This window comes from Rhinolophus sinicus, linkage group LG18 (genome assembly GCF_036562045.2).
Source record: "Rhinolophus sinicus isolate RSC01 linkage group LG18, ASM3656204v1, whole genome shotgun sequence".
Taxonomy (NCBI): domain Eukaryota; kingdom Metazoa; phylum Chordata; class Mammalia; order Chiroptera; family Rhinolophidae; genus Rhinolophus; species Rhinolophus sinicus.
The window spans coordinates 15,912,760-15,935,132 of NC_133767.1; the positions used below are offsets into that span (position 1 = coordinate 15,912,760).

General features: G+C 63.6%; 2 protein-coding genes across 9 annotated transcripts; both read right to left on the bottom strand.

Annotated features, from left to right (window-relative positions):
• Nucleotides 1-219: 219 nt before the first annotated feature.
• WDR90 (WD repeat domain 90) lies at nt 220-16,060 on the bottom strand. Of its 8 annotated transcripts, XM_074322739.1 has the most exons (43): nt 15,926-16,054; nt 15,541-15,632; nt 15,242-15,418; nt 15,036-15,144; nt 14,636-14,806; nt 14,258-14,372; nt 14,107-14,174; nt 13,710-13,813; nt 13,418-13,636; nt 13,208-13,270; nt 12,881-12,949; nt 12,239-12,349; nt 12,018-12,163; nt 11,889-11,946; nt 11,307-11,425; nt 10,991-11,134; nt 10,782-10,912; nt 10,591-10,707; nt 10,055-10,290; nt 9,680-9,819; nt 9,335-9,465; nt 8,751-8,881; nt 8,227-8,385; nt 7,963-8,091; nt 7,661-7,791; nt 7,537-7,577; nt 7,215-7,346; nt 6,875-7,069; nt 6,450-6,547; nt 5,763-5,865; nt 5,369-5,490; nt 5,049-5,208; nt 4,779-4,969; nt 4,529-4,700; nt 4,294-4,405; nt 3,942-4,113; nt 2,253-2,375; nt 1,918-2,089; nt 1,672-1,802; nt 1,441-1,584; nt 1,248-1,367; nt 1,080-1,164; nt 220-631 (listed from the first exon to the last, which is right to left on the bottom strand). In XM_074322739.1, exons 1-43 carry the CDS (start codon nt 15,933-15,935, stop codon nt 474-476), a joined length of 5,511 nt encoding a protein of 1,836 aa, XP_074178840.1. In that variant the 5' UTR covers nt 15,936-16,054; the 3' UTR covers nt 220-473. The 8 variants fall into 8 exon arrangements, 5 of the variants coding, with proteins under 5 accessions (XP_074178840.1, XP_019611823.2, XP_019611822.2 ...); XM_019756264.2 differs by lacking the exon at nt 13,208-13,270; XM_019756263.2 differs by having other exon boundaries at nt 10,782-11,134.
• A 789-nt stretch (nt 16,061-16,849) lies between these two features.
• Nucleotides 16,850-22,167, bottom strand: MCRIP2 (MAPK regulated corepressor interacting protein 2). Its single transcript, XM_019756241.2, has 5 exons — nt 21,888-22,167; nt 21,665-21,782; nt 17,777-17,904; nt 17,461-17,562; nt 16,850-17,247 (listed from the first exon to the last, which is right to left on the bottom strand). Exons 1-5 carry the CDS (start codon nt 21,937-21,939, stop codon nt 17,177-17,179), a joined length of 471 nt encoding a protein of 156 aa, XP_019611800.1. The 5' UTR covers nt 21,940-22,167; the 3' UTR covers nt 16,850-17,176.
• Nucleotides 22,168-22,373: the final 206 nt, after the last annotated feature.

The window sequence follows — 22,373 nt, forward strand, 5'->3', positions numbered from 1 at the left end:
AGCTTTGACCGGGAGGACAGGGCACCTGCCCCAGGTACCGCTCAGCCCTGACCCACTCACTCCTGGCAGGGCAGCCCTTGCAGGTGGACAGGCCAGGGCCTCAGTCCTTGGCAGGGACAGGAGTCCTGGGGTTTGGGCAGAGGCTTGGCTTAGGCCAGGCGGAAGAGCCAGGCCCACGGCAGTAGGAGCCTGGAGTGACAAGCCCACAATTTCGCCACGCAGTGTAACACCCACGTTTATTTCAACTGTACAGATAGAAACTCAGAAAAGCATTGCAAAACGAACAAGCACTTGACACATGTTCAGGGTCTTGAAGCTTTACACACACAGTCCTGGGCCTGTCTGGGGTGCAGGAGCTGAGCCTGCCTAGCCATCCTGGCCCATGAGGTTCGCTAACACGGCTTCTCCGCAGAGCTTCCGCCCAGGCGAGGCACCCAGCAGGGCACCCCTGACCCCAAGGTCCCCACTTTGGCTCAACAGCCCGTGACCTCCCACACCAAGATCTGGTTGTGGGCCGCCGTGAAGAGCAGGCTGGCAGACGGGGAGAACCTGCAGAGCTGTACCCAGTCGTCGTGACCAGCGAAGTCCTGTGCAGCCCCCGACACACAGTCCACCAACCGCAGCACACGCTCTGCAGGCAGATGGCACAGGGTGGGCCCTGAGCCTGTGTCTGCAGCCCCAGGGCCCAGGAGTCCCCCTACCCACCATGGCTGGGCACCAGGACCGCATAGGTGCTGACTGGCTTATGTCCTCCACGCCCAGGGCTGCCTGTCGCGGGGACTGGGACCGCAGAGCCAAGGGGGTGCCCATCGGTGTTCAGAGATCTCACAACACGGGGCTCGTAAGACCCCAAGCTGGGCTACTGAGTCTCCGTTCAGGCCCTGGTGCCGGGTGCGGTCCTCAGCAACCCACACTCATCTCCTGACCCTACGACCCCTCTGGGGTAGGTATGCTCACCCCACTTCAGACACGAGGAGCCCAGGGTGCAGAGGTGAGAGGCATGCCTCAATGTGGATGCACAAGTGAGTGCACTCAGCCCCACTCAAGACAGGCCAGAGTCCATGCCCACTAGCACTCACCAGCGAAGCCAATGGCCAGCAGGCGGGCCCCGGGTGACAAGCTCAGGGACACGGCACAGAAAGGCAGAGGGATCTTGTCCACCACCTGTGGGCAGCACATGTGAGGCGCTGGTCGGGCTCCCACGGCCCCAGGACCCCTCTCCAGTACCACAGGGGGCATGCGCGTGCCTGTTTCTGGCGGAGGCTGTAGAAGACCACCTCCAGATGTGGGCCAAGGCCAGCACACACCAGCAGCGCCTTATCCCAGGGGCAGAAGGCAGCGAGGGACGGCGGCGGGCAGCCTGGAGCCTGAGGAGGGTACAGCACACTGTAGCAAGGTGGGCAGGTGCTCTCCCTGCCCAAGGTGCCCCGGGACCCTCACCTCCATGAGGGTGGGCGCCGGGAAGCTCAGCCAGTCCACGAGCTCACAGCGGTCCCGCAACCAGTCAGAGGCCCAGACGCTGACCCGCTGGTCCCCACTGGCGGCCAACCACAAGTCTGTGCCCTCCATCCCGAAGTCTCCATACTGGGGGGTAAAGGTGGGTGGGTACCTCCTGCCCCACTTTGCCCGATCCCCCTTCCCTGCCAGCACCCCCCAGATGGGCCACTTCACCTCCTTGCTCGTGCTCTGGATGGTGGAAATCGGGGCCCCCCGGTGGTCACTCAGCACTCGGAAGGTCATGCCCGTGCAGGGGCGGCTCACAGCCACAAGACCATCCTTGTCTCCGGAGAGGATGGTCTGACCTGGGCCAGGCAGGGGCCACTCTATCACCCTGTGAGCCCCTAGCCCCCAGCCCAAAGGTGTGACCTGGACCAGGCAGAGGTCCCGCCATCACCCTGTGAGCCCCCAGCCCCTCACCGTCGGCAGAGAAGACGATCGCCGTCAGTGCGGCTGGGTGGGGGTGCATCTTGAGCTCCATGGCAGTTTGGGGGATGCTGAAGACTCGCAGCGTGCCATCACTGTAACCTGCAGCCACGCGCTGCTGCTCTGGGCGTCCACAAGGGGGGCTCCAAGCCAGGCAGAGGCAACTCTGGGGACCCCCAGTTGGGAAATATCAGTACTCCCCTGGGGAGCGGGACAGGGGCCCAGTCCCAAGGCAGAGGACACTGAGGCCGGAGGGAGGATGCGGCTGCCAGAGCCCTTCAGCAGACAGGCAAGGCCCCGCCCCAAGCAGGCACCCCCGCCCCCAGTACCTGGTTGAGCACCTGGAACTGGATCACCAGCTCCATGCTGGCCAAGGACCACACCCTCACGCTCCCGTCATCTCCGCACGTGGCGCAGTGGGTCTCCCGGGGGCTGAAGACCACCTCGTTCACCTGCAGGTAGCCAGCCAGCCCTCCCTGAGGCCACAGGGCCCTCGGGCGGAGACGGGACACAGCAGAGTCAGGTTATTCCTACAGGAGCACATGTCTCCTTCCCCGGCCCGCCTGGCCAAGGCCACCTTCGCATGGAGTAAAGAAACCAGCCTGCCCTCCCTCCCGAGTGCCCCACACGAGACCTGGGTGGACTCGGAATCACAAGGAGCCCACAGGCCATTGAACCTGACGGTCCTCTAGCTGGGACAACAAAGGAAGTATTCTGGAAGAACCTAAAACGTGGTGATGGGACAACACGTCCGTTAGAGGACAGCAGGATGAAGGTAAAGGAAGCACAAAACACACTCCGGGCCATGCCAGGGGCCTCACAACAGGTGGGCTGGTGGCATGGCTTTTTCTGAGATTGTCATGTGTGCATTAAGGGAAAAAGGTGAGTGATTACTGAAAATCCAGAGTTTTGGTGTAGGAAAACCATACACCAATGAGGTGAAATGAAACAGCCTAGTCCTGCATTTGAATTTCAAGTGTAAGTATGAATTCATCATCTATTTTATCTTAAAAAAATAATAATTTAGCTCTGTCCAGCTGAGAAGTGATGGGCCCCTCGGGGCAGAAACAGCCCCGTCAGATCCCGGGGGGAGCTGACACCTTATCATTCCACATGAGAGGGAAATCACCAGGGACCACCAGCTCGGGTCAAAGACTCAGGACACAAATGCCCTGCCCTAGTGGATGGGTAAGCACACCGTGTTGTCTGTATCACGGAATAGTATCTGGTAATAAAAAGGAGGGAAGCTCTGAGCTATAACGCAGAGGAACCTTGAGAACATAATGCTCAGTGAAAGAAACCAGACACAGATCACACAGTGTGTGATTCCGTTTCAGTGAAAGGTCCAGAACAGGTCACTCCACAGTCATTGCTGGTTGTCAGGGAATGGGGGTGGGGGTGAGTGCTTCATGGGTATGGGATTTCCTTTTGGGGTGACGAACATGCTCTAAAATTGACTGTGGTGATGGAAGTCCAAGTCTGAATATACTGAAAACCACGGACTAAACAAATGGCTGAAGCATGTGACACATAAATTACACATCAACATAAGTTGTTACCAAAAGACAGGAAAAGCATATCATGCTCATGCCTCCCAAACTTAATTTCTTTGATAGCTACCATTATCTCTGAACAAATACATATAGTTTTTTTTTTTTTTTTTTTTAGAAAAAGGACTCAGTAGCCAACTCAAAGCACCTGCTACTGGACAAAGCCAGGGCTCTATAAGTGACCACGGGGGCCTGGCCCACCAGCTCTTAAAAACTCAAAAAAGTAAATTCACTGACACCCAGAAACCCAGTCCACACGGAATGGACCAGCAGTCCTAGGTGTGTGGAGTCCTTGCGCTGAGAACCGGAAATGTTTCCATGGGAACCGATCCAACAGCTGGGCTTGGACTCGGAACAACAGGGTGAGGGCAGCAGGGAGTGAATGTGGGGCTCACGGGCCTGCCTCCGACCAGGGTGCAAAGCCCCTCAGATGTCTTGGGCAGCAAGCTGCTGGCCTGGTGGCCTCACCTTACTCCTGTGGCCGCTGATGAGGCGGGTGCTGGTGCCCTCGGCCCAGCTGACATACCAGAGCGTGCCCGCCGTGGTGCCCACCACGCCCATGTCCATGCTGTTGTGGAATACGGCACTCACGATGGCCCCGTCCAGGGTCAGCTCCCGCTCCATGAATACGGAGCTAGACCTGGGGGGTGAGCAGTGGGTACAAGGTGGTGACAACGACAGCCCAGGGAGCCCGGTGCTCATGGCTGCGTCCCTGTCCTTGGGACCTGGCTGCACCCAAGCATGTCCCCATGGAGGGCAGGCCCAGCTGGCAACGGCACGCTGGCCTGCCGCCCTGGTCAAGGACACCAGCTTGGCTCACCTGGCACCTGAGCCCTTGCGCCTCAGCTCTGGCACGGCTCCCACGGCCCACAGGCGCAGTCGCCTGGTGTTACTGCCACTGACCAGCCGCGAGCCCGCGCACAGCAGCACTCCTAGGAGGCAAGAGGTAGCATAAGCCACTTCCCCAGATGCCCAGAAGTTGAGACAGGGTCCTACTGTCCCATCCCTGGGGCTCCCTGCTGAGGGGGGCCCGCAGGGGCTCCTCAGGCACCCACCGATCTCTCCGTCGTCCGCCTCCCAGGTCAGGAAGCAGCGGCCAGCATGCGTGTCCCAGACACAGACCTGGCCAGCATTGGAGCCGCAGTACAGCAGGGGCTCGGCCCCGTAGCACAGTGAGGTCAGCTCGCCTGCCCCCACTGCCTCGGGGATGGGGTCTCGGTGGTGCACCTGGAGGGCAGTGTGGGTCAGCGACGTGCCAGGGCGCAGCCAGGCCCCGTCCGCCAAACCACCTCTGAACCCTGGCACCTGGAGGCTGACGTCGGCCCCACGCTGCTGCATGAGCCACAAGGTGAGGGTGCCCTGGCCCACACAGGCAAGCTCACCAGCACCCCACGGGCTGAAGGCCACACCGTGCACCGGCTCCGGGAGGTGGGTGGAGGACACGAGCTCGTAGGTGGCTGTGCTCCACAGGGCCAGGGTGCGGTCCCCATAGTCCCCTGGGGATAGGCATGGTGGTCACATCAGCTGCCCAGGGGTCCCAGAGGCCACTGCCCCCCACCCCCCAACCCAGCTGACCAAGTGTGACAAGAAGCCTGTCGTCCAGTGAGAAAGCCAGGGCTTGCACAGCCGTGCGGTGGTAAGAAAGGAGCTGCTGGCAGGAGCCACCAGGCACAGCCCAGATGCGGATCTGGCAGCAGGAGGCGGCACCACCGCAGCCCGAGGCAGAGGCCAGGACCTGGCGGGCAGGCGGAAGGTCAGAGGGGCGAGGGCAGTCCAGGGGGCCAGCCTGGCTCTGGGTGGAGGGGAGGCTGGACCAATAGGCCCCGTGCTGCCCTGGAGGTCCCCAAGGAGCCAGGCGATGACGCGCGCGATGGCCCCAGGCGCAGGAGGGGCACCTGGGCATCATGGCTGAGGGCGAGTGTGGAGATCTCCTCAGGGTGGCCGAGCCAGTGCTGCTGGGCGCCGGAGTGCAGGTCCTCCACCACCACCAGGCAGCCGCACGTGTAGGCGAAGAAGCCTGCGGGCAGGGCGGGCGCGCCGGAGCCAGTCACCCTCCCCGTCAGTTACAACGGCCAAGGGGGTCGTGCTGAGCCCTCCCAGGAAACTGCTCAGGGGAGGCACAGGGAAAAGGGGCTGGGGCACAGGTGACAGGAGAAACAGCGCCTCTCAGCCCAAACCACTGTCCGTGCCGGCGCTCACTTGCCCTCCTGGGGCCTGGCCTGGGGGGGACAGAGCTGGGCCGGGCCTGTGACTTCAGGGCTGGGAGCCAGGCTGGGCTGTGGCCCCTACCTGTGTCCGGCCTCCAGGTCACGTTGGCCCGCCCGTTCCCGTTGTAGCCTACGACAGCCTTTAGGCGCAGTCGCTCAGCCCCGGCCGGGGGCGAGGAGACATTCTAGGAGAAAGTGGTCCTAGGACACTGGTGTGTGGCACAGCACCTGACCACCACCCACCACCTTAGGCTGTGCCCCATCAGACTGGGGCCTGGCACAGAGCCTCCCCGGGATTGGACAAATGGTGGGAGCGTGGGCCCCAAAGCCTGTACATGGGGACGGGAGCGCGGGATACACAGGGAGGCAGGAGTGGGAGATGTGGGAGGTCCTGGAGTGCAAGGAAGCCAGGCAGGGGCGGCACGACCCAAGGGGTGCCCATTGGCCCCCAACACCAAGTCCCCCAGGGGGCTGTCAGGGACAGGGCACGTGAGGACATGGGAGGGAGCCAGGTGGAGATGGTGGGCTCCGCAGGCCAGTGTCCAGCTCCAGGCTGAATGTCAGTGTGACAGGGAGCAGAGACGGAGCAGTACCCACGGGGTGACTGCCACCACGGCGTGGAGCATGGTCAGCTTTGGGAGCAGCCCCAGGGAGACCCCGGAGAACCCGTGGTGGGAGAAGCAACACTCCCAGAAACCCCAGGGCCATGCCACCCCCACCCGAGGTGTCCCCCTGCGGCAGGGACTGTGAGGACCGCGCCCCAGCCAACCTTGGCCGTGAGGGAGGACTTGTAGCGTGCCGTGAAGTGCTTGTAGGAGTCTGGGCGGGCAGCAGGCTGGGCGCGGGCTCTCCTGATGCTCCAGGTCCCTGGCAAAAAGGAGGAAGAGGCCACAGGACATCCCCCATCCACAACCATTCAGAGACCCCTCCCTGTAGTCACCTGGCTCCAGCTGGACAAGAAAAGTACCTGACCTGGGACGGACACTCAGGGTCAGAGGGTGCAGCTGAGCCATATCCCACCACCTGCCTGGCCTAGCAGGGGCCTCAAGCTCATCCACTTGCCCTGTGGGTGACCGGGCCTCATCTCATGGGGCGAACCCCAATCTGTCAGGGGCAGCCAGGGCCGCCTTTGGCCACCTGGGACCTATGGGTACCTGCCCCTGGGCCAGGCGCAGCCATGTGTCTCTGCCTTACCCTGCTTCCTGGGCTGGTCACAGGAGGAGAGCGGCATGCCGAGGCCCCAAGGGTCCCCTGAAGCCACCCAGGCCCCATCTCCTGCCCCACAAGCCTCCTTCTGCACCAGCACGGGTGGGCCAGAGGGCTGGTGGACCCCCTTGGGGCTGTGGCTCTCCTCAGAGGGTCCTTCTTCATCTGACACGGAGAAAGCTCCTGGGGGTGTGGGGAGGCAGTGAGAGGAGGGCACAAAGCCCCCTGTACCCCTGCCCCTGCCCACAGGCCCAGAGCAGCACGCAGGCACGCCAGACGGGAGCAATACACACGACCACCCAGCTAATCCCGGGACTCCTGCCCTTACCATCACCACTCTCACAGGGCCCAGCACACATGCCCAGCTGGGGCGGTGGTGTCTGGGAAGGCACGGGCACCTGCCGCCGGGGGAGCCCGTTGGCCCCCGACACCGAGTCCTCCAGCTGTCCTGTATTCAGGCCTAGGGGTGGAAGACAGGCTGTGCTCAGGCGCTGCGGAGGGCAGAGCACAGAGGGGGGGGGGCCTAGCCCCCCTTCCCAGCTCTACACTGGGACCCCCCAGGACAGGAAGCGGTGCCATGCCACCCGTAGTGGCTAGAGTACCAACAACAGATGTCATCAGAGATGTGTCATCGTGCTGGGACCACTTACCAGCCTCACAGGTCTGGGGAGCTCCAGGTGAGTCTAGGACACTGCAGAGGCAAGGAGAGAAGGTATCAGGTGGGGAGGGTGCAGCAGGAGGCATGGCAGACGCAGATCAAGGGCAGACACTTGCCTTCCTGGGGGCGACTTCTCAGGGAGGGTCAAGATGTCCCAGAGGAAGATGGCATCACCCACGCTGAGGAGCTGCTTCTGGCCGGGGATGAAGGCCACAGCCTGCACGGGCTCTGAGTGGCCTATGTACACCTAGGGGCAGCTCATGTCACATACAGACTCCTGAAGCCTGGCCAGGGACGCCACTGTCCTCCCACACCCAGGCCTGGCCAGGCTGGCGACCAGGCATGTGGCATCAGGCCTGACAGGTTGTCCTCTGCCTTCCCTCCCACCCGCCTACCTGTGCCCACCTGTGGCACGCACCTGGCAGCGAGGGCCAGCCTGCGTTGAGTAGTCCCACACCTTGATAGCCCGGTCGGCGGCTGTCAGCAGAAAGCGGGCGTCCCCGCTGAGAGCCAGGGAGGGGCAGGCCACAGGGTGGGCACCAGACAGCTGCAAGACAGCATTCGCATGGCAGAGAGAAGATCAGAGCACACGGGTCCCTCTCCCTGACAAGGCAGTGGGGGCACGGAGGTGGGAGCCTGGAGGCCGGGGTGGCCGAGCCACTGGCCCAGGCCCTGGGCTCACCTCCCGGACCATGCGGCCTGATGTGGAGTCCAGCACCACCACCCTGGACGATGTGGACACCAGCAGGTGGCTAGGGGGTGCGGGGCCGAAGCAGATGGCTACAGCCGAGTCCAGGCGGCTGCTGGCCAGGTCCAGGGTGCTGACGTCAACCCGCAACAGCTGGGGAAGGACAGCGAGTAGCTACTGGCCATGACCTCTGAGCAGAGCTCAAGCCTCCAGAGCAAGGGCCCAGGAGGCAGGCAGCCTGCAGCACCCCACACACCCCCCTCCCTGGGCATCCATGTCCTCTGTGCCTGTGAATGAGGGTGGCAGGGCCTGGGTCCCCTCTGGAGTGTGGCCTCCCACGTGCCCTTGACACCCTCGCACTCCACACCGGGCCAAAAGGAGCCCCTGCCTCTCCCCCACCCCCCGTCCTGGCAGAACCTACAGGAGCCATGCGGCCGTGAGTCAGGGTACCTATGGGGTCTGCCGGCCAGGCTGGTGCAGCCCCACCCTGGACACATAGAAGGTTCTGGCTGACTCACGTCATCCAGCGAGGCTGCATCCATGACGGTCACTGTGTACTTAGAGGGACCCACGAAGGCCAGCAGGCGGCTGTCCCCACTGACTGCCAGGGCGTTGGGACCTGGGCGGGCATCCTGGCACACCACGTTAGCTGCCAGCATCATGGGGGCAGGTCAGCTAGGTGGGGAGGGCATGCCCAGAGCAGACACCAACCAGCCCGGGGGCCTGGGTGTCAGAATGCCAAGACATCCAGGGTCCCAGGGACAGCTGGGGTTTTCCTGGGCCAGGAGGGACCCCCAAGTGGCCACCTGGCTTGCCCAGTTACAGTGGCCACGGGAGGGGCAGATGCCCTTTGGTGGGTTGGCCCTCTGCTGGCCTGGTGCTCAGTTCTCCTCCTCCTGGGGTGGGGCAGGCACAGAGCCTCGCTAACTTTCCATTTTGAGGAGCTGGTGTGCCCTAAAACCACGCTTGCCCGGGGGGTCTAGGTAATGAGACCATAGAAGGCAGTTTACTCTGTCAGCGGATACGAGGCAAACCCCACCCCACAGGAACTTGACAATGGGAAGGTTGGAGGCTGAGGCAGGGCCGGGCACGGGGGCCTGACCTGCCACATGCTGGACTCGGCAGTGGGTGGTGGCGCAGTCATATTGGGCCAGGGTGCCCTGAGAGCAGGTGCTGAACAGGAAGCTGCCGTCGGGGCTGGCAACCAGGCCAGTGATGGCTCCTCGGTGACACCTGCATCACACAGGTCACCCGCTGCCTTGACCCTGAGCTGCACCATCCCAGACCTCCAACAGCTGGGCCTCGCCGAGTCCCCAAGGGGCAGCAGAGGGCGGGAGCTTTCCGTAGACCGCCCTCCCCTGCCCTACCCAGGCACCCACACACCCCTGGGGACCCCACAAGCTTCCACCACGGGCATCTGTGGGGCGCGGACCAGCTGGGCACCCACCTGTGGTCCACCAGGACCTCGGCGGCCTCCAGGCTGAAGGAGCGGACGGCCCCACTGCTGAAGCCACAGAAGAAGGCTGGCTGAGTGGGGTGGAAGGCAACTGCACATGGGGCCTCCTTGGGCGATGTGAAGTCGTAGAGCTGGAGAGGGGCGCCATGTGAGGGCAGGCGGGCGGTGGGGGCTGCCAGTTGGCCAGAGAACCTGAGAGCTAGTCTTTTTTCAGGTGACCTGGACCCACATGGCCCCAACACAGGATAAAGGACCAAGGGTGCCACAGGCCCTCCCACCCTCCGCTTGCCTGGGCCCTGCTCCCCCACCCATAGGCGTCAGTGTGGTCTATGGCTCTCCAATCCCTCCATCCAGGCCGCACCCTACCTGCTGCAGGGTCGCCAGGTCCCAGATGCGGACAGTGTGGTCCCGGGACACGGTGGCCAGCTGCCCCCGGCTGTACGTGGTGGCAAGGGCCAACACCAGGGCCGTGTGGGAGCGCGCCAGCACATTGTACTCCCGGGACGGTATGTCCAGGAAGCCCAGGTGGCCCGAGGAGGTAGTGGACAGCACATGCAGGCCGTCAGGGCTGAGGCGGACCGAGCTGATGGGGCCCTCGTGCTCTGCGGGCAGGGTGGGTGCGTGACCTCCCAGGGTGGACCAGGCCCCAGGGCAGACTGGCTGCATCCAGGCTGCATCTCCCTCCCAGCGCCCCAGGACACAAAGCCATCTCCTTACTGCCCAGAGCCCCTGTGGACAGAGCCTGGGCTCCCCCATGAGCCACTTCTGGGCTCGGCAATGGTGGACGCCCAGGCTCAGGACACAGCTGCGAAGAGACCGTCACTGCCATCCAGCCCAGGGATGGCCCAGGGACGTGGCCCTGCCATGGTGACCACAGTAGCAAGGTGCTGTCTTGGCCCTACCTGCCTCCAGGAGCACAGAGGAGAAGTCCAGGGGCCAAAGGCGCAGGTAGCCGTCCTCAGAGCCCATGGCGCACATGTCCTGGGAGACGCTGAGGCTGCTGATGGCGATGCCAGGGCCTGGGGGGCAGGCAGCATCAGGGGCAGCATCAGGCCCCACCCCAACATACGCGCGTGCAGCGGGGGCCACCTACCTGAGCTGAAGGTCTGCTTCCGGGGGAGGGAGCTGCCTGGGGTCTGCGTGGGCAGGAGGCGGCGTGCATGCCGCACGGCCATGTGCTGATGGTCAATCTCCAGGATGTGGCCACTGCGGCCGCACACGTAGCTGCCAGGGAGGCGACAGGTAAGGGCCGAAGGGGCCAGTGGAATGGGACCCCGCGCGTTAGGAGAGGGCGGTACGCACAGCGTATGTCTGTCCTGGGCCTGCCCAAAGGCCAGGTCCGTGAACTCCAGGGCGTGGTGCTCCCCCAGGTCCACGGGGCAGGAGCGGAGCCCCCCACTGCGCAGCCGCCATAGCCGCACGCTGCCCCGCCCACACGACACCATCCTGCAATGAGGGGTGAGTGAGCACCACACAACCCCCACAGGGAGACCGCCACTGCTGTGGACTGGAGCCCTGAGCCAGGGCGCAGGGACAGGCTCGATGGATCAGCCCCATCCAGGCCCATGGGCTGCCAGGGCTCCACCCCACCACCAAAGGTGGGCGGGAGGCTAGTCACCTGGTCTCATCGAAAGAGGCAACCTCGAAAGCCTGGATGTCAACGTCAGTGTGTGCTTTGGCGAGAACGACGGCCTGTCCACCGCGTCCCACCTGGTCCGTGCCCCACGCCACCACCATCTGCAACGAGCCTGTGCTGAGCCCCCGGGGCCCCTGCCAGACCTGCACTAGGCTCTCCTGTCCCATGGGAGCCAGCCTGAGCCCTCGGCTGGTGAGTGTGGGGAGGGCAGCCCAGGGCCCGAGGACCTACACATTCCCACCCTGGCTCTGCAGACACGCAAGGCTGACTCGTCCACAGAAACAAACAGAAAACACTGACCCACAAGTAGGGAGCAGGCCACAGGTGGGACACCAGACACGTCATACATAAAACCCAGCTGCTCTGACTCTGGACCCCACCATCAAAGAGAATGACGTGAGTCATTTAAATGTTGACTCCATCAATAGGGGTGTAACACACAGGACACTGCAGTGTGTGGGGTGGGGTCAGGAGCTGGGGGGGAATGGGCCTGCAGGAAGCCTGTGGGAAAAGGCGCCTTCCTAAGTGGTTTGCGCGTGGCCCGCCTCCCGGTCTGCCCTTTACCGTCCTCCCGTGCGGGTCCTTGCCAACGCCGCAGAGCAGCGCCCCGCTGCTGGAGAAGCTGTGGACATAGAGCAGGCGGTCAGTGTCGCCAGGGCTGGCCCCTGCCCCCCTCGGGGGCCCCTCGCCCACCTGAGGGAGCTGATGGTGTGGACAGGGCTCCGGAACAGGGACAGGCAGCCCCCAGTCTGGAAATCCCAGAGGCGCAGCATGCTGGGCGCCCCTGCCTGGGCTGAGGCTAGCAGGGAGCTGCTCCCGTCCAGGGCCAGGGCGGAGACCTGGGGAGGCGGCAGGTGGAGGGGAGTTGTGAGGCCTGCAGGGGCGAGCCCCACCTGGGCCCCGGGGGTACCCACCTTGTCCGTGTGGCCGAGGAAGAAGCGCTGCTCCCGGGTGTCAGTGCGCAGAACCACAATGACCGCGTGGCAGGGGTACACGACGGCGGCCCCATCCTTGGTCCAAAGGGCCTAAGCATGGGGGCCGGAGGCTGAGATCACAGACTGGCTGGCCTTGTCCCTCCCAGCCTGGCACACCTTACCCCATGTACCGTGCACAGGAGTCAAAGAGATGCACGCCCCAAAAGAACAGAGAAAACGCACAGACACGTGAACACATGCACATGCACAACTTCCTCTAAGCCCCGGCTGCAATACAAGAAACTCTGAGATTCAGGCAACGAAAGACTAGAGAGCCCACAAAGCCTTGGAGCCTGAGTCCAGGAGGGTCTGACAAGCCCAGGGCCTCCTCTCCCACTGCCCCGCCCATCCCACAGGGACACACAAGTCGCGCCCCCACCGGCCGCACATGGCTGCATCAAAGGGTGAGTGAGAGCTCGCGGGTCTCTGGAAGCTCAACCATTTAGGCCAGCACTGACCCAGCCAGCACTCGTGAGAACAAAAGGCGGCCTGAGAGTGAAGGTCACTGAGGAAGCGCTGAGCCACACTGCCGATGTGGGCGGGGCCGGGTGTCCAACCCAACAAGAGCACGGGACCACTCACCCATTTGGTGCTGTGGCCCCCAAGGCCAATGACCCCCTTGAGCCTCAGGACGGGATCCGGCAGGAAGCTCTGAAACAGGCAAACTCACCGTGAGGCCACAGGAGGCGAGACCCCATCCCACTAGGGCTGCCCCACTGGGCTGCTTCCTGCCTCCCGAGAAGCCACTGGGTCCTGTGTGGCTTCACTTGGCTGCTCTGTGGCCGGAACGCAGGATTCTGGCCACAGAGTCAGACCCTCCAGGGACCCCAGGAGCTGCCCCTGCCTTCAACCTGAGGCCCCCACAGACATGGGGCTGGGCGTTGGGGCCAGGCAGCAGCCCCTCCTTACTCTTTGTTGAAAGGGATTCTTGCCCAAAGCTGCCTCCGGCCTTCTCTGTTTTCTGCCAAGGGGCTGGATGAAAAGGGACCCTCAGAGGCCCATCTGCCCCACACATGGCTCGTGGTGGGCAGGGCCCAGCAGGCTCCTACCACCACCTCATCAAGGCGCCACCCACCTCTATGGCACAGAACCCCTGCCTTCCTGGGGACGGGCACTCACCTCATGAATGGCCACATCCTCTGGGGCCGTGGGCACTACAGCCAACTTATGGGCAGACACCTGAAGGTCATGGCCAGCAGTACGCCCGTCAGTGGCCTCCACACAGGCCGACAGCTCTTGGCTGCGGCCACTGGAACCAACCACACTGGATACCTCTGTGCACTCACAGGACAGGCCGTTCTCTGGAAGGCGTCCAGGTGCCGAGGGGGCCCGGCAGGTCTGTGGGGGACAGGGTCCGTGAGACCGTGGGGCTACCACCTCCGAGTCCATCTCTGAGGGCACAGGCACTCACTGCTGTGGGGCCCAGCATCTGGACCACAGGGGACGCGCTGTCCTGTCTGGACTTGCTGAAGGCCGCTGGGTGAGGGAGAAGCTGTGGCATGTGCCTCGGGAAGACTGCAATGGAACACGGGCCACAGAACCCACTGAGCAGCGTGCAGAGGCCCGAGGAGGATGCTAGGCAGGGCAGCAGTGAGAGAAGCCACCCTGACAGTTTCAGCCACCATTGTACTTGGGCCCTAGCACCCCTCCCGGATAGAGTCTGAGGCCACCAGGCATCCTACACAGGCTCCCAAATGGCTCTGGGACCTTGGGGTGACCTCCAGGCTAGCCCCAGCCCCTGCAGATAACCACCCCAGATACAATCAGACCCCCTCTCCCGCTGAGCTCTGCACACCCCACAGTCCCACCTGCCTCCGGAGGGGAATAGCTCCTCTGAATTGGCTTGGAGGGGGCTGCTGAGCTGCCACTTGGGAACCTCAGAGGAGCAGAAGGAGAGTCAGCGTCGGGGCAACCCTGCCCTCTCCCACCAGCCTCCCAGGGACAGGCAAAGCTGCTCACCGGATATGGACGTAGCGGTCATGCCAGCTCTCCCCCTTTGGCACTGGGAACGCCATTTCTCTTGGCATAGGGGTGACGGGCAGCTTTGCCCGCTGGGCCTCGGCGACAGTGACAGCTACAAAGAGCAGAGTTGCTCCGGGTCCAGGGAAGCCTGTCCAGCTCCCTCTCCAAGCCCAGGTAAGACAGCACCAGGCGCATGCAGGGTATCACCGGGCCACCTGCCCAGCCACCACCTACCCCGAGTGTCTCAGGAGCTAGGCGTGGCACAGGCATCTTCATCAAGTGCCAGGGCCCCTCCTGGGTGGAGACCCTTGGGGCAGGGATGAGGTTGGGGCAGCCTGCCTGTAGACTAAGCATGGCGTGAAGCACAGCTCCCACCTGGGTCAAAGCACAGGTCGCTGGTGTAGAGGCTCCGGACCAACAGGTTGGCGCACAGCCGGACACTCTTGAGGTGGCTATGGCGCCGATTCAGGTAGACCAAGACGATGTCGTGCAGGTCCAGCTGCAGGCAGGTCCAGCGGGCAGCAGGGGGAGCCACACCTGCCAGGTCTGCAGGAGGCAAGCCAAGGTCAGAGCCCACCCTCACCAGCCAGCACACAGCACCTTCTGTGCTTGGCCTGCCCCCACTCCCACTGCCAAAACCATGTGCCCTCCCACCTAGGCTGCCCCCACCCAGGCCACAGAGGAGCCTGACTGGACCTGCCCCACCATTCTCTCTACCCTCAGGCTGTCTCTCCTGGACCATCCGTGTCCCATTCTTGCCCTATCTCTGTGTCACCTTTCCTGGATGTCCCAGCCTCACAGACGAAAGGGAATTGAAGCCACGTGGCTGTGGACTTGAACTCCTTGAAGAGGTTGGAAAGGGACACACGTATGACCTGGCCGTCCTGTGGGGGTGGGGGCAAAGGGAGGTTGTGAGGAGACAAGAGGGGGCAGCAGGGGTGCAGGACCCTCATGCACAGCCCCCACTTCCGAGCTCGGCACCTCGGTGGACACGTCCAGGTGGATGACGAAGTGCTTGGTGGACATGGGTCGGAAAAGCACGTACAGGTATCGTCCTGTCAGCCCCAGGGACTGGGTGCTGGTTTTGGGGAGCTGGATGTAATTGCTGGCTGAGACAGAGCCCCGAATACGATACACGGTGCACTTTAGGGTCTTGTCCTGGAGAAAAAGATGGGAGTCAGTGTTCCCCACAGACCCAGACCCTTGGGTGGTGGGGCAAAGTGTCCCAGGCAGAAAAGAGGGCTCCCCACTCCTGCTGCCAGGTCCCCTGGACCACTTACCATCACGGCGGCCACGTCCCCCTCCTTCGTGGACCGCTTCCACTCGTGCACCTTGAAGTGTCTGAAGACATTGAGGAATGGGTGCTGCCACACTGGGGATACATGGAGAAGTGAGGACCTAGTGTGGGGCATCGCCACCCTCCCGGGAGGGCCCGGGACTGGGTCTCCGCGCTCTCCAATCCGACAGCAATCACACTGCGCGGACTGGGCTCGTGTCAAGTCTCAGCACCAACCCGCCCGCGGGCCCGCGACTCGGCGCTGACGGAGCCAGGCCGCAGGCTCAGTGCGCGCCGCGCGCCGGACCCCGCCCTCCCCCGGGACCCCGCTGGCCGCGCGGCCCCTACACCCCGGGCCCTGGCCCCTGGTCCGCCGGCCCGGAACCTACCGCGCGCCATCGCGCAGCCACTCGCACTTCCCGCCTCAGCAGCTGCGCACCGTACGCAAGGCACGCAGCGCGCGCCTAGCAACGGCCGCCTGGCAACAGAGCGACTTCCGCCTTCACGGCGGCGGGGGCCACGTGACCGTGGCGGGGCCACGTGACCATGGGGGCCACACTAGGGGGCGCCTGGCTCACCGTTTTGCTGGGGGTACAAGACCATGCTCCAGCTGCCCTGCTCCGGCCACTCCGTTGTCGCGCTCTGGGGCAGGAGCTTTCGTCCCCAGGACTCCAGCCACCCCCAAACCGGGACCCTGTGGGGGCTCTAGCGTGACTGGCTATGGGATCCAGGGAGCTTCGTGATTTAGGCCCAGCTGTGTGTCGCAAGTGAGACGCACCGGCAGGGGCCGTCCACACTCACTGACAGCCCAGCCCTCTGGAGGCAGCGTGCACACCAGGGGTACTCCACTTCAGTCTACATCAACGGCAGGCCAGGTCACCCACCAACCACACTAAGCAGTGTCCCACAGGCCCCAGGACCCGGCAACCCCACCTCCTACACTCATCCCCCAAGGGCTCTGTCCCACAGCCAGGCTTGGAAGATAGAACCAGGGATCCGGAGACTTGGGAGGCTGGGACCCCATCCAGGGCCAGTTATGAGACATCTTTGGGCTTCCGGGGGGGCTCAGGGACCTGCCAACTCCAACAGGGAGAGGAAAGGGGAGTGGGTGTCAAGCAGGGCTGGGTGCAGTTCACAGATTTCCAAGGAAGATGAGCTGGCCCTGGCACCTCTGTCAGGACACAGGAGGGCAGCTCGGCAAGGTGTCTAGGGCCTGAGCTGCAACGTGGAACGTCAGGGCTACAAGGGGGGTTGGGCTGGGCCTGGCACTGGTACCAAGGACTTACACACAAAGTAAAGAACACTCCGAAAAGGCAATTTCTCAACTTTATTAGCCTGGAGCTCCGCCCTATCAGCCCCTGGGGCTGTTCCCTGGGCACAGTGAGCAGGATTGAGGTCAGACAGTTTCAGCCCCTGGCCCCTGGTATCCCGGGACAGCTGAACCAAGGTGTCAGTCAACAGGTGCAAAAGTCCAAATGCTGGCACTTCAGGTGTGGCCGGCGTCCGGCTAGGCCCAGGGTGAAGCACGGCCTGCCGCAATGGGTGGACAGGGCGCCGTGGTCCTCTCCTAGCAGATGGTCTGCCATAGGGCAGGGGCAGGGCCAGGTCCTGTGCAGGCAGCCTTCCTCCTGAGGCAGCGGCTAGGAGCAATTAGTGATTCTGGCCAGAAACTGCTGCGCCCACCACTCGTCCAGGTCGATGGGCACAAAGTCTGTGGGCAGAGCAGATGGTTAGGCAGTGATGCCACCTCCCAGACCTGTCAGTGTCTTTCCCCTCAAGCTGACCACAAGCCCTTCACCCAGACCCCAAGTGTAACAGGCAACTGGGAAGATGTGGGTCAGGTTCGAGTCCCCTCCCACACCCCTGCGGCCAGAACCTGGCAGGGCCCAGATCAGGGTGGGAGGGCTCGGAGGGGAGGGCTCACTCTGCAGACGGGGGTTGGGGGTCCTCTCCACATACTGCACAGGCCTCGGACCGCTCTCACCGGCTGGGCCACCACCCAGTTGCTGTTCCACTTGCTGCCAGGCTGTAGGGAGAGGGACGTCAGACTGAGCCTGGCACCTAGTCTTCCCCCCAGGGCCTGGCGGTCACTATGGACCCCGGCCCAGAAGTGGGAGTGGGCAGCCTGCTCGATGGCCACGGGACAAACTGGCAGAGAACCCAGCCCTCTGGCATCTTTGAGTCAGGTTACAGTGGGGAAGACCAGTGGCCCAGGCCACACCCGTGAGCCTCCACACTACCTTCGGACACAAAGCGGACATTCTCCTCGTGGGCCAGTGTATAAGTCTCCTGGGTCCCCTCGATGGATGGGGATGTGGTGGGGGGCCGCCGGCCATTCACCCGGTTGAACACGAGCCTTGGCCCCGGACTGTGGGAAGGGGGAGGAGATGGTTGGTGACCATCCCAAGCCCAAGAGTGGCCTGGCAGAGTTCTAGGAACAGCCTCAGGCCACCCCACTCCCCCCCAGGCCAGGCCCAGCCTCAGCACTGCCCTGCACCACAGGGCAGCTGTGTGCTGGACCAGGTGGCTGAGGCCTCTCTCCCACAGGCCTGAGCCCCCAGCAGCTCAGTTCACACCCATAGCCCCCAACCCTGAGGCACGCCTGTGACTACAGGCCAGGAGGGCCCCCAGCTCTCTGTATCCCAGGTCCCCAGCTGGATTCCATGCTCAAGGCAACCAGGATCTCTTGGGCATCCCCCTGCCACCTGCCTCCCACCTCCCCTAGACTGGGCAGGCCTCCAACAGCCCAGGTTCTGACTGGAGTCATCACCAGTTCACTTTGTCTCAACTCCACCCTCTAGGCACAGTTTTTGGCCATCTTCTCCCCAGAGAAGCTTCTCCATCTCGCTGATGCCCCAGTGCGGGAAGAAGAACCCAAACAAGAGCCTGATGGTCTCTGAGCCAGGCCCCATGAGGATGAGCCCCAAGGGACAGCTCCAATGTGGGGTGGGCCATCCTGCGTGGGGAGGGAGGGTGTAACTGCAACCCCAGCCCATCCTGGCAGGCCCCAGACAAGGACCACACTCTTGCCCACAGGGGTGAGACTGCTGAGTGCGGGCCCCTGGGTCCTGAAGCTCAGCCTGGTAGGCATGTGGTGTCCAGAGGGCCGCTGGGCCCATCCGGCCAGCTGGGCCTAGGGCAGTGATGGGCTGTGGAGGGAGCAGGGCCGCACCTACAGCAGGAGGTGGGAGCCGGGAGTCCTGGGCTGCACGTGCCACTCCGCCAGGCACTCGCCTGCTCGCAATCCTGGGCTCAGGTGCCCCACCGCTGCTCGGACTTCCTCCTCAGCCAAGAGGGGCACTAAAATAAAGAGGAGCGTCTTGAGGGGCACCAGTCCTGCCAGCTCTGGGCCGCAGGAAATCTAGAGGGGCGGGGCTCCTCCCAGTCTAACTTCACAAACCAGAGGGCGTGACTCACACAGCCCCTCACCTGCCACACCTCTACCCCCAACCCTGTAAGGCTACAAACAAACTCCAGGAAAGATTGCAGGCTGGACATGGAAGAAGGAAAAACAGAAGGGAATTAAGAGCCCAGGGCTGCGAATCCCAGGGATGACGGTGGTGGCTGGCACCTGCCTGCCCCTCCGTCCTGGCCACTCCCTGGCCCCTGCCAGCAGTTACTGTGGTTACCTAATGAGACTCCACAGTGGGGGAAAGGGCTCAGGCGCCATTTGCTCACACTCCTGTGGTCCAAGGCCACCATGTGCCCTCTCCAGGGACACTGCCCACAGACAAGTTCCAGCCTCCAGCACCACAGTCCCTGCTCTGCACCTACAGGGGCATGGTCTCACCTAATCCCCTCCACTTCCCCCAACGTAGACCACAGTTGTCCAGCCCAGGAATCGGGGCTCAAGAGGGAAGTGACCTGTCCAAGGTCACACACCAAGTGGGTAGCAGTGTCAGGACTTAGCTGCACATCTGTCTGACCCTAAATAAAGCCCACAGCTCAGTACAGCTCCCAAGCACCTGCCCCACCCATGTGTGTGTCTTTCTGCCCCTGCGTGTCTGGTGGTCACATGGCCCCCTTTTATCTTTTCCCCAACAGTTGACATTGCCTACGTTGATCTTATTCTCTCTCCCATCTGTCTCTGGCTGGGAGGGAGAGCTTGGCAGAGGCACAGACCCATGTGGCCTGTTCACCACCACGGGCTGCACCTAGACCCATGCCCGGCCAGAATCGCGATCCGTCTGTCCATTTAGCGGCTCAGACACTGAGCACCCGCAGAATGCAGCAGTGGCCCAGACACCCCCTGGGAAAATCGGGTGGGGTTTGCGGGGTGGTGAAAAAGCACTACTACAGAGAAAAAAGCAGAAGTCGAGGTGGAGCCAGTTTAGAGGGTGGGCCCCTGAGAAGGTGCAGGAGCAGGGGTGGGGCTCCTCCATGTGCAGGACAGCTGGCTGCTCCGCCTGGGGGGGAGGGGCTCTTCAAGGCCACAGGACTGGGAGGGGGCAGCTCAGAGAAGGGGGAGTGACCTAAGAGGGAAGAACAGCCAGCTCAGCTGGCCAGCACATGCTTTGCCTGTTCTCCACTCCTTTGCACCCAGCAGGACACAGTGTCACCTTCTGTGGCCAGCCCATCTCCCTCAGGCCCGGCTTGTCAGCACTCTACTGACCCGGACCTGGCAGGCTACCATGTGCCCAGCTGCCTCAGGGCATGCTGAAGACAGAGGTGAGGCCTCCTGGGAGTTTTCAGGGCTCTGTACTATGTTCCCATGCCCTTCCCCAGCACGCCCCAAGCCTGCCACAGGCACACCCTGCCTTCCCCAGCAGTGGGGGGCCATGGAGAAGAAGGCAGTGAGTTTCTCCAGGGAAGAGGGTGGGAAGCACACTGGGCCACTCCAGGCCCAAGCTCCCTGACTGGGTGACCAGTGGCAACTACACACCTATGCCTTGTTTCTGAATGAGGGCAGCTGGGAAGTCCAGGGACCGGGTGACAAGGCAGTGTCACAGCAGAGCCTGGGTCCCAGGAGCACCCCCAAAGCCTGGCTCATGTCCCTCCTCCAGGGGGCACCTGTGGTTGGCCTAGAATATTTTCCTCATTAGGATCTAGCCCCAAACTGTCAATACGCCCCCAGCAGGAGGCCCCGCTGGGAAGGGTCCTGGGCCCACAGGCTGCCCCCAACCGGTGGCATCTGAGGCCTACAACTGAGGGGGAAAGGCAGGCAGAGGGGCAGGCTGAACCCCCACCCCCCACACACACACCCCTGATCTCCTGGCTGATCTAGGAGGCTGTTTGTCCCCAACTTGGAAGCCCCCTCCCACGCCAGCAGAACTGCGGCCCCAAACCACAACCCTCAGTCCAAAGCCCAGGGCCCAGGAAATGTGTAGACTACCTGAAACCAAGGCCAGGGCTTAAGCCAAAAAAGTAAAAGCTGCAGCCCTGGGGGGGAGGGGGATCTGATCTCTAGGTCACAGTAACACCACTGAGGCCAAAGTGTCCCAAACTGAGCCTCCTCTGGCTTCAGGCTCTTGGCACCAGCAAAACTGCTAATCAGAAAAGATGAGAAAGTGCAGGCTCCAGAGAGCCCTGCGGGGGCCTCCAGCGCCCAGCCAGGGTGTCTGGAGTGTAGGGCAAAGGAGGGCAGTGTCGTGGCAGAGCCAGAGGGAACCACGTGCACCTCTCCTCTCCCCCAGAAGGCTCTACAAGCACGGTGCCCGCCGTGGCCACAGACAGGAAGCCTTGAAAATTAGCGGCCTCGGCGACCCTCCTCCTGCCTAAAAGGAAAGTCCGCAGCAGCTTGCCTCAAACCTCGGCCTCTCAGCCCAAGGTCGCAGGGACATCTGACTCAGATGCCTGGAACCCCTTTAACCATGGAGCTGGTAGGCTTTCTCTCCACTCCGGGGTCCCACAGGGCCCGGAGTGGGGGTGTCCACGCATATCGGACCCAGCCCCCTTCGACCCAGCCAGGTGCCAGGTGAGGCGGAAGCGTGGAGGTGCGGAGATTAGAGCTGCCAGCGCGGGCGTGGAGGACGTGGGCGGGGTCGGCATGTCCCGCCCCTCCGCGCCTGCCTGCCCGGAGCATGTGGTCGGGTCTCAGCTAACCTTTCCCCAAGGTCACCCTCCCGGCCCAACGGCGGTCGGCGGGGGAGGGGAGGGCCAGGCTCCCGCCGGAGCCGTGCGCGTCTTACCTCGAGAGGGGCCAGGGTCCTGGTGGCTGCGCCCGCGGGGGCGACGGAGTGGGCGGCGCCGGCTGTCGGCATTTCAGGAGCTCTCCGAGCCTGCTGTCTACTTGCTGCTGCGTGGGCCCTGCGGGCACAGGGAAAGCGCGTCAGCAGCTGCTGCGCCAGGACCCGGGGCCGTCCCGGCGCTCAGACCCCATTCCCACCCTTCCCGCTGCCCGCCCCTGCGCACCTGTGCGGCGCTGTGCGACCAGCTTGCTTGGCCCCTTAGTGATGGTGTACATGGTGCGGAGGGGCCGCCCCGCGCGCTGCTTGGACGCACGCCCTCGCCTCCCCGCCCGCCAGCCCGCGGCCAGGTCCCGTACCCTCCGCTTGGGCTCGCGCTAGGCGGGCACCGAGGGCGCGGCCCCTTTAACGGGCTGCGGGGCGCGGCGGGGAGGGGGCGGGCCCGCTACACGCCCCCGGCCCTTAAAGGGCCCGCTCGGCTCCGGGGGGCACGCGGCGTAGGCGGTGCTCCGGCTCTTTGGGAAACTGACCCCACCCGGAGCAGGGAGGCCGGGGCGGGGCTGGCGGGATCCAGCGCTCCGCCCCACACTGCCCAAGGCCGAGGCAGAGGTAGTGTCCTGGGGCCTAGAACTCCGGTCCGTCTCCCTGCGGGAGGCCAGGTGAGCCAGGGGGCACCCAGAGCGTGGGCGAGGCTGCGGTTCAAGGCCCCTGC